At 59.8% G+C, this 12,859-nt stretch overlaps 1 protein-coding gene across 1 annotated transcript in view; it reads left to right on the forward strand.

The window, feature by feature from the left end:
• The window catches only part of LOC144951631 (rho family-interacting cell polarization regulator 1-like), a 54,527-nt gene that overhangs the window by 19,560 nt on the left and 22,108 nt on the right, over nt 1–12,859 (forward strand). Inside the window, 4 exon segments of the mRNA XM_078881920.1 lie at nt 7,573–7,699; nt 11,113–11,295; nt 11,747–11,825; nt 12,636–12,659. Coding sequence (XP_078738046.1) covers nt 7,573–7,699; nt 11,113–11,295; nt 11,747–11,825; nt 12,636–12,659 — 413 coding nt within the window.

The following is a 12,859-nucleotide window of genomic DNA, read 5'->3' on the forward strand; positions in this document are numbered from 1 at the left end:
CGTTTGCGATGCGTTCCACATGTGCCACGGCGGAGGGGCGCATCTCCGCCCGGCACGGCTGTCTCAGGAATGTCTCCTCGCTTGAGCCTGCTGCCGCCCCCCCTCCGCACCCCCCCCCCCAGCCCCCACCGGTCCGTGGCGGTGCCGCCCGTGAAACCCGCTCGGCCCTCGCACCTCCGATCGCCGCGGTTGGCTACGTACGGTGCGAGGTTCGGCGTGCACGCGTACGTGCGTCACGCGTACGTGCGTCACGCGTCCCGCGTACGTGCGACGTTGGCCTCCCCCTTGCGCGTGGCCGAGTGCCGTCCGCGTGGAATGCCAAGACGATGTTTTTAGTTTCCCAGCGAAGGCACCCCCACTGAGCTCTTCCGTGGCTCTTTTTCAGAAGCGAGTTGGCCACAAAGGAGGACAGAGAGGGACACGCAGACTCCACATATACAGCAGCAGGCGTCAGGGTCGGAATCGAACCCACGACCTCCTGTGTACCAGGCGAGGTAGTTAACATCTCCTAGCCACCGTGATGATGATGAGAGAGAGAGACACGCAAACTCCAAATATACAGCAGCAGGGGTCGGGATGGAGCCCATGATCTCCTGTGTACCAGGCGAGGTAGTCAACGTCTCATCGGATTCCTCCAGCGCACACGTAAAGCTTGTGCGTGCTGGTGTGGCGCTCGGCCGACGCTGGCACCGTCCGGTCGAACCCGCCGAGGGCGCCCCCTGGTCACGAGCCGGTGCCCTTCGCGTTCGCAAGTCGGCTTCTTCGAGTGGCCGCTGGGGGTGGTCGGCGCCGTTCGGCGTGCCGCTAGCGGAAGGGGGTCGCTTGCACCGCGACCCTTGGAAGCGGCAGCGGTTATCTCGGGAGATCAAAGCCGCTGACAGCACGCGGAGACGATAACAACAACAAACAACCACAACAACAACAACAACAATTGCCGTTCGCCACTGAGCGGCCGGTGACGTCGATGCGGGCGCTTGCGCCAGGCTAGGTGCGCCTTGAGGCCACGTGAAGCGTCGAAGGCTCGCCGGCCGGAGGTCGCGCATGGGACAGACACGGCTTGCTGTGGGTTGACCGACCGAGTTGACTGGGCCAATGCACCGCCCATGCTGCCCACTGTGTCAACTTGCTGCGGGGAGCACAGATGGTGCATCTGCCAGTGATCTCAAGCCAGTCAACCCAAGGCACCTGGGTCTCTCCCGTGGTCTAGATAACCGCAGCCTTCGGCTCGTCACGTGGCCTCGCAGTGCACCTAGCCTGGTACAAGCACTGCGGTGAGGTTACAGCCACTTGGTGGTAAATAGCTGCTGTTGTATACTTGTGTGTACATGCATCGGTATGCTTTAGTATACGTGTGTGTATACATCCTAAACTGAACTATTTTTTATTTTACCAGGTGAGGCCCACAGAGCTGTGTAGCTATTTTTTAGAATCGACCTGGCCACGAATGATAGCTCAACGAAGTGGCTTATCACGTGGACATTTATAGCAGACAAATACTCGATGCGCGTGCTTCAAAATGTGGAGGGGAAAAAGCGGAGGGCCCGGTGAAAAATCCACGTGGCCACGGGGAGAGAGAGAGAGACTTCGAACTCCAAATGTACAGCAGGGGTCAGGGCCGGGATCGAACCCACGACCTCCTGCGTACCAGGCGAGGTAGTGAAACAGTTCCTAGCTGCAGTGGTACCCTCACATCTGTGTGCACGTGGATAATTGTGTGAGGCAGTGGTGACCTGAATGTCAGTACCTGCCCTGGGCCTTCTCTAACGTGGGCCCAGCCTCACGATGAGTACTTTGACGTGGCGCTCGCTGCCCAAATGCAACTCCAAGTTCGCACTTGGTGTTGAGAAATCGGCAGGAATGTGTTCCCGCATTAATAATTTATTTTTTATTCCCCCGCTACTTTATTATCTTCTCTCTCTACGTTGCACTCCTATCGCTTTGTCTGTTTTGTTTGTTGTTGCAACTTTTTCTGATCCCGTGGCCCTGTTTGACATCTGTGAAAGAAAGAGCTTTATTGCTCATCGGATTTCTCTAAATACAGATCCTGACTTTGATCAGCTACTGGGGAGACAAAGGCGGCCGGGCGTGGTGCTGTCCACCCACCCCCTCGTGTGCCGTGCCGGCCTTCATAGGTGCTGCTACTCGCTAACAGCACTTGCGATGTGTGTGTGCGTGCGTGCGATTGGTGGGGCGGTAGTGTAGCGGTTAGCGCTACGCTGCACTCCAAACCCGGCAAGCCGAGTTCGATTCCCACTCACGGCCAACACCGGTGACGATTATCTGAACCGGTCCTGGGCCTCCCCTAGGTCGACTCAGCCTCAAAGAAGTACCTGGTGCGGAGTGTTAAACATCGCCACTGGGGAGACAAAGGCGGCCGGGCGTGGTGCTGGAGCCTTCATAGGTATTGCTCGCTAACAGCACTTGCCCCAAAAGACTGTTAAGGCTATACGGGGGATCTCTGTACATGTGTGCGCTTAGGGTGTGTGCGCGTACGTGCTTGTGTGTGCGTACATGCGTGCGCACGTGCGTGTGCACGTGCGTGTGTGCGCGTGTGCACGTAGCGGTTCACACGTGGGGAAACCCCGAAGCGTGGCACCGCGGGGCGTGCCGCCGAGACCTTCCTGTGCCTTGAGCCGGGACGGGCGGGCTCGGCCCTTTGCCGGGCAGCATCGCGCCCTCCCCTCCCCGCTCCACTCCGGCACGCACTCGGGGTGGGGGGGCAGGGGGGGGGGGCAGGGGGGATTATCTCCCCCGCCCCCCCCCCACTTGTGAGTAATCCTCCTCCTCCGCCATTCCGTTCCCGAACCTTAATCTCGTTTTCGGGAAGGGAGACGGCCTTCGGATGTGGATCGTTTAGCAGCGCGGCCGGGCCCACGGTGGGGGCCGGGCCCACGGTGGGGGCCGGGCCCACGGTGGGGGCCGGGCCCACGGTGGCGACCGGGCCCACGGTGGGGGCCGGGCCCACGGTGGGGGCCGGGCCCACGGTGGGGGCCGGGCCCACGGTGGCGGCCGGGCCCACGGTGGCGGCCGGGCCCACGGTGGGGGCCGGGCCCACGGTGGGGGCCGGGCCCACGGTGGGGGCCGGGCCCACGTGGCCGCCGCGGAGGGCTCGGGGTTGGGGGGGGGGGGGGTTCGAATCCGGCGGGCCGCCCCTGATTAATACCGCGGGCCCCTCCGTGGCATCATTGGCAAAAGCGGGGGGGGGGGGGGGGGCTCGCCAGTCGCATGTTGCGTGTGCCGGTCGCGTGTTGCGTGTGCCGGTCGCGTGTTGCGTGTGCCGGTCGCGTGTTGCGTGTGCCGGTCGCGTGTTGCGTGTGCCGGTCGCGTGTTGCGTGTGCCGGTCGCGTGTTGCGTGTGCCGGTCGTGTGTTGCGTGTGCCTACGCGAGGGATCCAAATGTTTGCCAGATTTTAAAATGACACCGCAAACGACTCCGCGAGTGTTGTGGGGAGCAGTAGTGTAGCGGTTAGTGCTACGCTGCGCTATGAGCCCGGCGACCCGGGTTCGATTCCCGCTCACGGCCAACACCAGTGACGATTATCTAAACCGGTCCTGGGCCTCCCCTAGGTCGACTCAGCCTCAAATGAGTACCCGGTGCGGTGTGTAAACATCCCCGCTAGAAAGACAAAGGCGGTCGGGCGTGGTGCTGGCCACCCACCCCCTCGTGTACCGTTCTGGCTTTCATAGGTGCTCGCTAACAGCACTTGCCCCTACAGTCTGTTAAGGCTATACAGGGGATCTTTGTGTGTGTGCGTGCGTGTGTGTGCGTGTGTGTGTGTGCGTACGTGTGTGTGCGTGTGTGTGTGTGCGTGTGTGTGTGCGTGTGTGCGTGCGTGTGTGCGTGCGTGTGTGTGTGCGTGCGTGCGTGCGTGTGTGCCGATGATCTGGTAATTGTTGCTCACTCAGAGGAGGAGTTGGAGGTGCTGCTGCTGAGACTGGAGCTTGCCACTAAGAGGTGGGACCTTACCATCAGCCCCACCAAAACTAAGCACCTGCCTGGGTATTTTGTACCATTGGACACTCCACCCCCACAACTCCCAATTGGTCATAGGGTAGTTGTGGAGAGAGTGGAGAGTTTCCCATACCTGGGCAGTGTGCTTATGACCGGCTCCAGTTTGTGTGGAAGCTACGTGGTCTGTCGCTCCGCACGAAGCTTCAGGTCTTCTCGGCCAGTCATTCCCTCCCTTCTCTTCGCTTGCGAAATCCGGACCCCCCGAATAGAACATCTTTGCCGGTTAGAAACATTTAGGCTGACCTGCCTATGATCCATCTTGGGTTTAACCAGGCTCGATTGTGTGAGGAGCTCACAAATCCTTTAAAGATGTGGACAAAGTACCATCGGTGAGCACCTTCGGCAGACAAGGCTGCATTGGCTGGGTCATGTAGCCCGCATACCCAGCCCCCGCATGCCTAAACAGCTTTTGTCCAGCCAGATCGAAGGGGCTAAAAGGGCGCGTTGCACGGGCTAGAGAAGAGATGGAGTGATGTGGTACAGGAGGACGTGGAGCTGAGTGGACTAGCGGAGGACTGGTACCAGCGGTGTCAAGATCGGCCTCTGTGGAGGAGGCTCGTGAAGGACGCTACTGGGCAGTTTGAGGCAGCCGCCCTCCAACAATAACGGAGGGGGGAGGAGCGATGCTCACAACAACTAGCGGAGCACCGGGTGGCTAAAGCACAGCAAGTTGGCACAGCAGGGGGCACAGGTGGTGCATCAGCCGGTCAGTCGACCCGTGGCACCTGGATTTGCCCCGTGACCTCCTGCCAGTGGGCTTTCGACACTTCACGTGGCCTCAACGTGCACATGGCCTGGCACAAGCGTCGTGGTGACGTCACCGCCACTTAGTGGCGAATGGCGGTTGTTGTTGTGTGCGGTAGTGTAGCGGTTAGCGCTCTGCGCTACAAACCCGGCGACCCGGGTTCGATTCCTGCTCACGGCCAACACCAGTGACGATTATCTGAACCGGTCCCGGGCCTCCCCTAGGTCGACTCAAATGAGTACCCGGTGCGTTGTGTAAACATCTCCACTGGGGAGACAAAGGCGGTCGGGCGTGGTGCCGGCCACCATCGGCGCTGGTCGCTAGCAGCACTTGTACGAGCAGGTCGTCTCTATGGCTACACGGTGCGTCCCTGTCACGCGCGTGTTGGTGTGAGCTCGTCTGTGCTCTCAGCCCGTGCTAAACAAAGACGCGCATTCTGATCCATGACCTTGACATCAACTGCACAACTACTCGCGATCTCTCTCTCGCTCCCTTACTGTGCCGCTCACCCACCCACTCGCTCTCCCCAACGCTCGCCCGGGCAACACACGTACAGCACGGTTCACGCGTCACTCCACTGCTGGATGAGGGAGCCTCCTCGCTGAAGCGGCGGAGGCTTCTGGCTAAACCGTCAAACAAAGGCGGCGGTGTCATCATCGCGTCGCGCGGCGCTTTCAGGCGCGCTTCCGCGGCCGTCTGGAACGCTCTTCCCTTCCGATATTAGGAAGCCAACGGAGCTACGCACTTTTAAACAATCGTCTCGATTGACAAACTCACTTCTTTACAACTACTTTGTGTGGTTTTTTGTTATCCTTTCCCCCCCGCCCCCCGACACCTCCGATGAGCACGGCTGGCTACGTACGGTGCGAAAGAAGTTCAACGTCCACGCGTACACGAAGCGTGAACAGTGGCGAGGCCGTGCTGTGTGCGGTTGCGGCGGCTCGGGCCGATCGCATTGTCGGTGACATCTGCAGGGAGCGGCTTTAAATAGCTCTGTTTACCGGCAGCCTTCCTACGTGCGGCCACGACCCAGCACCGTCATCAGCAATCACACACCACCCACACAGCACACGCAGCGCACACGTGACAACCACACACACACCACGTGATTGTCACACACACAGCACACACAGCACACACGTGACAACCACACACACACCACGTGATTGTCACACACACAGCACACACAGCACACACGTGACAACCACACACAGCACACACACATCACACACACAACACACAGCACACACGTGACAACCACACACACCACACTCCACCAGACCCTTGCCCGCTCGGAGACCAGCTGGTGAGACTGACCCTGTGCCGCTCAGGGACAGCTGCCGCTGGGGGTGCCCCCTAGGCGAGACGGCACAACAATCACCCCCTCCCCTCTCCTCGCAGACCGATGCCCGCTCGCAGGCCACGTTGCCGAGTCGCCTCCTCGTGCCGCACAGGGACAGCTGCCGCTTGGGGGGTCCCCCCCCCCCAGCCCCCTTCCCTACCGCGTAGAGTCGCGGCGCAGGCCGCTCCTGAGAGGCCGCCCCAGACAGAGTGAGGCAGGAGGAGGAGGAGGCGGCCGTCACGAAACGCAGCTCGTTCTCCGCGTCAGCGCGTTGCGACCTCCCCGGGGTCCTCTCATTCGGACTGCCGTGACCTTGGCCGGTTCCGTTCTTGGGCAGGACGGTGGCGGCGGCGGTGACGTTGTGGTGCAGCGGCAGCGACGTAGCTTGTGTTGGCATGGCCACAGTCGCTCTGCCGGGGCTTGTTTTTAGCGTATCTGCTATGGGCCTCTGTGAATCTCTGTGTGTCTATGTGAGTCTGTGTGTCTCTGTGTGTCTGTGTGAGTCTGTGTGTCTCTGTGTGTCTATGTGAGTCTGTGTGTCTATGTGTGTCTATGTGAGTCGGTGGGTTCACTGTGCGATCCGTAGCTTGGGTAGGCATGGCCACAGTCGCACTGCTGGGGCTTGATTCTAACGTATCTCTAATTGACTGTCACATTGATATATTTACACGATCTGACCCAAAAAAAACCTCTATGCATAAAAACACATTTTGCAGGGTGTCCCATAAGTCTGGAATCATAGGAAAAACACAGCTCTGTGTTATTGGTCTCTATGCAGTCCGTTACATTCGCAGCGACCTCCCTCTGACTCCGATTTCCTACGAGTAGAATTATCTGGACTCGTTCTTCCTTCCTCCCAGACATCTTGGGCCTGCAGAAACAATAGAAATACGAAATCGTTATTTCCCCCTACGATTCCAGACTTATGTGCCACCCTGTATATAGTTTTATCCTGGGATGGTGACAGCAGCAGCAACAGCAGCGGCGTGATCTCAGGAGGGGATCATTGTTTCTCGAGTCGGCGGCGGTGACGAGGAGGAGACAGCGTCGAGGTCTCGCTTGGCGATGGATGTTGGGTCTCTGGTTTGTCGTCGGCAACACGAGGACTCGCCCAACTCCCGTGCGGTTTGCCGCGGCGTCTCCTGCGGATCCGTGGCGCCGGGGCGGTCGGCACAGCGAGCCGGGGGATCGGTGTCGGGTCTCGGAGTTCCGGTCACGATTCCCGTCGCGTTGTTTAACCGCGCGACCCGGCAAGTGGTCGCCGCGCACGAGCCGGCGGGTGAGGCCGGAGAGCGCGATGACTCTGCCACGGATAGAGGGAGGCGGTGTCACGGCGCGCCAGCGGAGTCGACCCGGCCGGTTTTGGCAGCAGGGGGCGGCTCTTGGTTTGGTGTTTTCACGGAGCTCGCCAACGAGCCGTGCGGCCTGTGGCTAAGGAGCCGCTGCGTGCATCCTCCGTGTGTCCTGAGCGCAGGGGGGGGTCTCGTGGCGCGGGGGGCCATGTCCCTGGTGGTGACGCAGGCGGGCCGGGGCGGAGGAGGAGCCGTCTCTAGGAGCCGCTCGTTCGCCGGGTTCAGCGCCGCTCACGAGCGCAGTCGCCGGTACCGACTCGCTCACCGCTCACTCGCCGCTCACCACTCGCTCACCCACCACTCACTCACCACTCGCTCACTCGCCGCTCACCACTCACTCACCACTCGCTCACTCGCCGCTCACTCACCACTCGCTCACCGCTCACTCGCCGCTCACTCGCCTCTCACTCGCTAGCTCACCACTCGCTCACTCACCACTCGCTCACCGCTCACTCGCCGCTCACTCGCCGCTCACCACTCGCTCACTCGCCGCTCACCACTCGCTCACTCACCACTCACTCACCACTCGCTCACTCGCCGCTCACTCACCACTCGCTCGCCGCTCACTCGCCGCTCACTCGCTAGCTCACCACTCGCTCACTCGCCGCTCACTCGCCTCTCACTCGCCGCTCACCACTCGCTCACTCGCCGCTCACCACTCACTCACCACTCGCTCACTCGCCGCTCACTCACCACTCGCTCACCGTTCACTCGCCGCTCACTCGCCTCTCACTCGCCGCTCACCACTCGCTCACTCGCCGCTCACTCACCACTCGCTCACCGCTCACTCGCCGCTCACTCGCCTCTCACTCGCTAGCTCACCACTCGCTCACTCGCCGCTCACTCACCACTCGCTCACCGCTCACTCGCCGCTCACTCGCCGCTCACTCGCTAGCTCACCACTCGCTCACTCGCCGCTCACTCGCCTCTCACTCGCCGCTCACCGCTCACTCGCTCACCACTCGCTCACTCGCCGCTCACTCGCCGCTCACTCGCTAGCTCACCACTCGCTCACTCGCCGCTCACTCGCCTCTCACTCGCCGCTCACCGCTCACTCGCTCACCACTCGCTCACTCGCCGCTCACTCGCCGCTCACTCGCTAGCTCACCACTCACTCACCGCTCACTCACCGCTCACTCACCAGTCACTCGCCACTCGCTCACCAGCCACTCACCACTCGCTCGCCTCTCACTCGCTAGCTCACCACTCACTCACCACTCGCTCACCAGTCACTCACCACCCACTCACCTCTCACTCGCCACTCGTTCACCAGCCACTCACCACTCGTTCACCAGCCACTCACCACTCACTCACCACCCACTCACCTCTCACTCGCCACTCGTTCACCAGTCACTCGCCACTCGTTCACCAGCCACTCACCACTCGCTCACCAGCCACTCACCACCCACTCACCTCTCACTCGCTAGCTCACCACTCGCTCACTGCTCACTCGCCTCTCACTCGCTACTTACCCATCACTCGCTCACCACTCTCACTCACCACTCACTCGCTAACTTACCCCCTACTCTCTCACCCACTCGCTCAGCACTCACTCACTCACCGCTCACTTGCTAACTTACCACTCGCTAATCACGTGTTCACTAAGCACTCACTCACCAACTCACTCGCCACTCGCTCGCTCACTCACCATGCGCTCGCTCACCATTCACTCACCGACTCACTCGCCGCTCGCTCGCTCACTCGCCATGCGCTCGCTCACCACTCACTCACCAACTCACTCGCCACTCGCTCGCTCACTCACCATGCGCTCGCTCACCATTCACTCACCGACTCACTCGCCGCTCGCTCGCTCACTCGCCATGCGCTCGCTCACCACTCACTCACCAACTCACTTGCCACTCGCTCGCTCGCTCACCACTCGCTCACTCACCACTCACTCACCGACTCACTTACTCACCGCTCACTCGCTAAATCGCCACTCATTAACCACTTACTCACGAACCACTCACTCACCGACTCACTCACCGACTCACTCACCGACTCACCACTCACTAACTCACCACTCACTCGCTAAACCACTGCTCACTCACCACTCACTCACTACTCACTCACCACTCACTCACCACTCACTCACCACTCACTCACCACTCACTCGCCGACTCACTAACCACTCACTCACTAACCATTCACTTAACTGTACGTAGAGGTACACACAAAGACAAAGATCCCCCGTGTAGCCTGTACCAGACTGTAGGGGCAAGTGCCGTTAGCGAGCACCTATGAAGGCCGGCATGGCACACGAGGGGGTGGGTGGCCAGCACCACGCCCGGCCGCCTTCGTCTCCCCAGTGGCGATGTAAACACAACGCACCGGGTACTCATTTGAGGCCGAGTGGACCTAGGGGCGAGGCCCAAAACCGGTCCAGATACTCGCCACCGACGGTTGGCCGTGAGCAGGAATCGAACCGCTGCGCGAAACGTAAATAACCGCACCGCCTCGCCAGTTAGTCTATTAGCCAGTTAGTCTATTAGCCAGTTAGTCTATTAGCCAGTTAGTCTATTAGCCAGTTAGTCTATTAGCCAGTTAGTCTATTAGCCAGTTAGTCTATTAGCCAGTTAGTCTATTAGCCAGTTAGTCTATTAGCCAGTTAGTCTATTAGCCAGTTAGTCTATTAGCCAGTTAGTCTATTAGCCAGTTAGTCTATTAGCCAGTTAGTCTATTAGCTCGTTAGCTCGTTAGCTATCATTAACAGCTGGCGGCTCCGACTCGCAGCCCTCCCTGCGTTGCCTTGGCACTCACACACCGCCCCTGCACCCCCTCCACCACCCCCTCTACCCCCCCTTCCACTCCCTCCACCCCCCCTTGCACCCCTTCCCACGTCCTCCACCTGCTGCCGTGTGTCCCATGTGCTGTCACGTGCGTGCGCGTGTGTGCGTGTGTGTGTGCGTGCGTGCGTGTGTGCGTGCGTGTGTGTGTGCGTGTGTGCGTGTGTGCGTGCGTGCGCGTGTGTGCGTGTGTGCGTGCACGTGTGTGCGCGTGTGTGTGCGTGCACGTGTGTGCGCGTGTGTGTGTGCGTGTGTACGTGTGCGTTTGTGTGTGTGCGTGTGTGTGCATATGCGTGTGTGCATGTGTGCGTGTGCCCGCGTTGTGTATTTTGTATCTGCGAGTGCGATCTCTGGCCACGGCTCGCATCGAGTGGCGGTTATCCGATCCGGTCCTGGGCCCGCCCTTAGGTCGACTCAGCCTTCACAGAGTCCTTGGAGTGTTGCGTAAATAAACATGGCCGCTGGGGAGACAAAGGCGGCCGGGCGTGGTGCTGGCCACCCACCCCCTCGTGTGCCGTGCCGGCCTTCTGAGGCTCTGCTACTCGCCAACAGCAGCAGACACGAGCCCGGTGAACCCGGTGAACCCCGGCGACACGGGCTCGATTCCCGCTCACGCCCACCAACACCGGTGACGATGATCTGAATCGGTCCCGGGCATCCCCCAAGTCGACTCGGCCTCAAATGAGTACCTGGTGCGGTGTGTAAACACGGGCATCGCCACCGTCACCACCACCGTCGCCCCCCCCCTTGCCCCCCCCTTGCCCCCCCCTTGCCCCCCCCTTGCCCCCCCCCTTGCCCCCCCCCTTGCCCCCCCCCTTGCCCCCCCCCTTGCCCCCCCCTTGCCCCCCCCTTGCCCCCCCCCCCCGCCCCCCGTAGGTCGCGTGCCACTCCCCGGCGCTCCCCGACGCGCTCTGCCAGGATGTTTGCCGGCTCCAGCAAGTCGCCGGGTGGTGGTGGCGGTGGTGGTGGTGGCGGCGGCGGCGGTGGCGGCTCCTCCCCACGGCTGCCGCAGCCGCAGCGACTGGACGAGGTTTACGGGGCCCTCAAGAAGGGGCTCGGGTGAGGCCTGGGGGGGTGGGGGGGGGCACGCCGGGGGGGGGCCACTGCGGGGGTGTTCCATCTCTGATTACACGCAGACAGTTTACACACATACAGATCACACACACACAGATTACACACACACACAGATTACACACACACACAGATGTGTGTGTGGTGTGTATGTGGTGTGTGTGATGTGTGTGTGTGTGGTGTGTGTATGTGTGGTGTGTGTGGTGTGTGTGTGTGGTGTGTGTGTGGTGTGTGTGATGTGTGTGTGGTGTGTGTGTGATGTGTGTGTGATGTGTGTGTGGTGTGTGTGTGGTGTCTGTGTGTGGTGTGTGTGTGATGTGTGTGTGATGTGTGTGTGGTGTGTGTGTGTGTGTGATGTGTGTGTGGTGTGTGTGTGGTGTCTGTGTGTGGTGTGTGTGTGTGATGTGTGTGTGGTGTGTATGTGGTGTGTGTGTGTTAGTGAGTTCCTGCAGGCTCATCATACCGAACTGGAATCGATGACCATCCAGCAGAAGGAAATGAAACGCAACTCACGGCTGGTGAGTGGTGGTGGTGATGCTGACGGTGATTGTGATGATGATGATGATGAACACGGTGGTGGTGATTGTGGTGACGATGATGACCACGTGGGTGGTGGTATTACCGTGTTCTCTAGTCTATACGATGCGCCATTGTTCCCTCGTATTTAAAACAATGGGGGAGCGTTTTAACAGTCTGGTAGCAGTGTGTGTGTGTGTGTGAGACCAGATTTGTGTAACTTTACTGATGGCAGGAAAATGATTGGTTAATCCGGAGAAGGCGGTAGTCGTCGTGATGATGAAGATGCTACTGCTGAAAATGCTGATGCTGCTGCTGATGATGCTACTGCTGCTGCTGATGATGATGCTGCTGCTGATGATGCTGATGCTGCTGATGATGCTGAAAATGCTGATGCTGCTGCTGCTGATGATGCTACTGCTGCTGCTGCTGATGATGATGCTGCTGCTGATGATGCTGCTGCTGCTGATGATGCTGAAAATGCTGATGCTGCTGCTGCTGATGATGCTACTGCTGCTGCTGCTGATGATGATGCTGCTGCTGATGATGCTGAAAATGCTGATGTTGCTGCTGATGATGATGCTGCTGCTGCTGATGATGATGCTGATGCTGCTGCTGATGATGCTGCTAATGGTGCCCTATCGTGCACCTCGTCCCACCTCATAATTTCTCTTCTGTGCCCACCTCTGTCCGCACACCTCTTCCCCCCTCTTTCCCACACCTCCTCTCTCCATTATCTCTACTACCCACGTCTCTCTCCCGTCCCCTCCTCTGCCCTCGTCGTCACCTCCTCGTCGTCGTCACCTCGTCAGGGCTTCGTGTACGACCTGGACAAGGTGAGATGAGTGTTGTGTACCCAGCACAAACACACACACAGACTACACACACTACACACACGACATACACACACACTACACTCACACACACACTACACACACACACTACACACACACACTACACACACACACTACACACACACACTACATACACAAACTACACACACACTACACACACACACTACACACACATACTACAC

This window comes from Lampetra fluviatilis, chromosome 63, assembly GCF_964198595.1.
Source record: "Lampetra fluviatilis chromosome 63, kcLamFluv1.1, whole genome shotgun sequence".
In the NCBI taxonomy this organism is placed as follows: Eukaryota; Metazoa; Chordata; class Hyperoartia; order Petromyzontiformes; family Petromyzontidae; genus Lampetra; species Lampetra fluviatilis.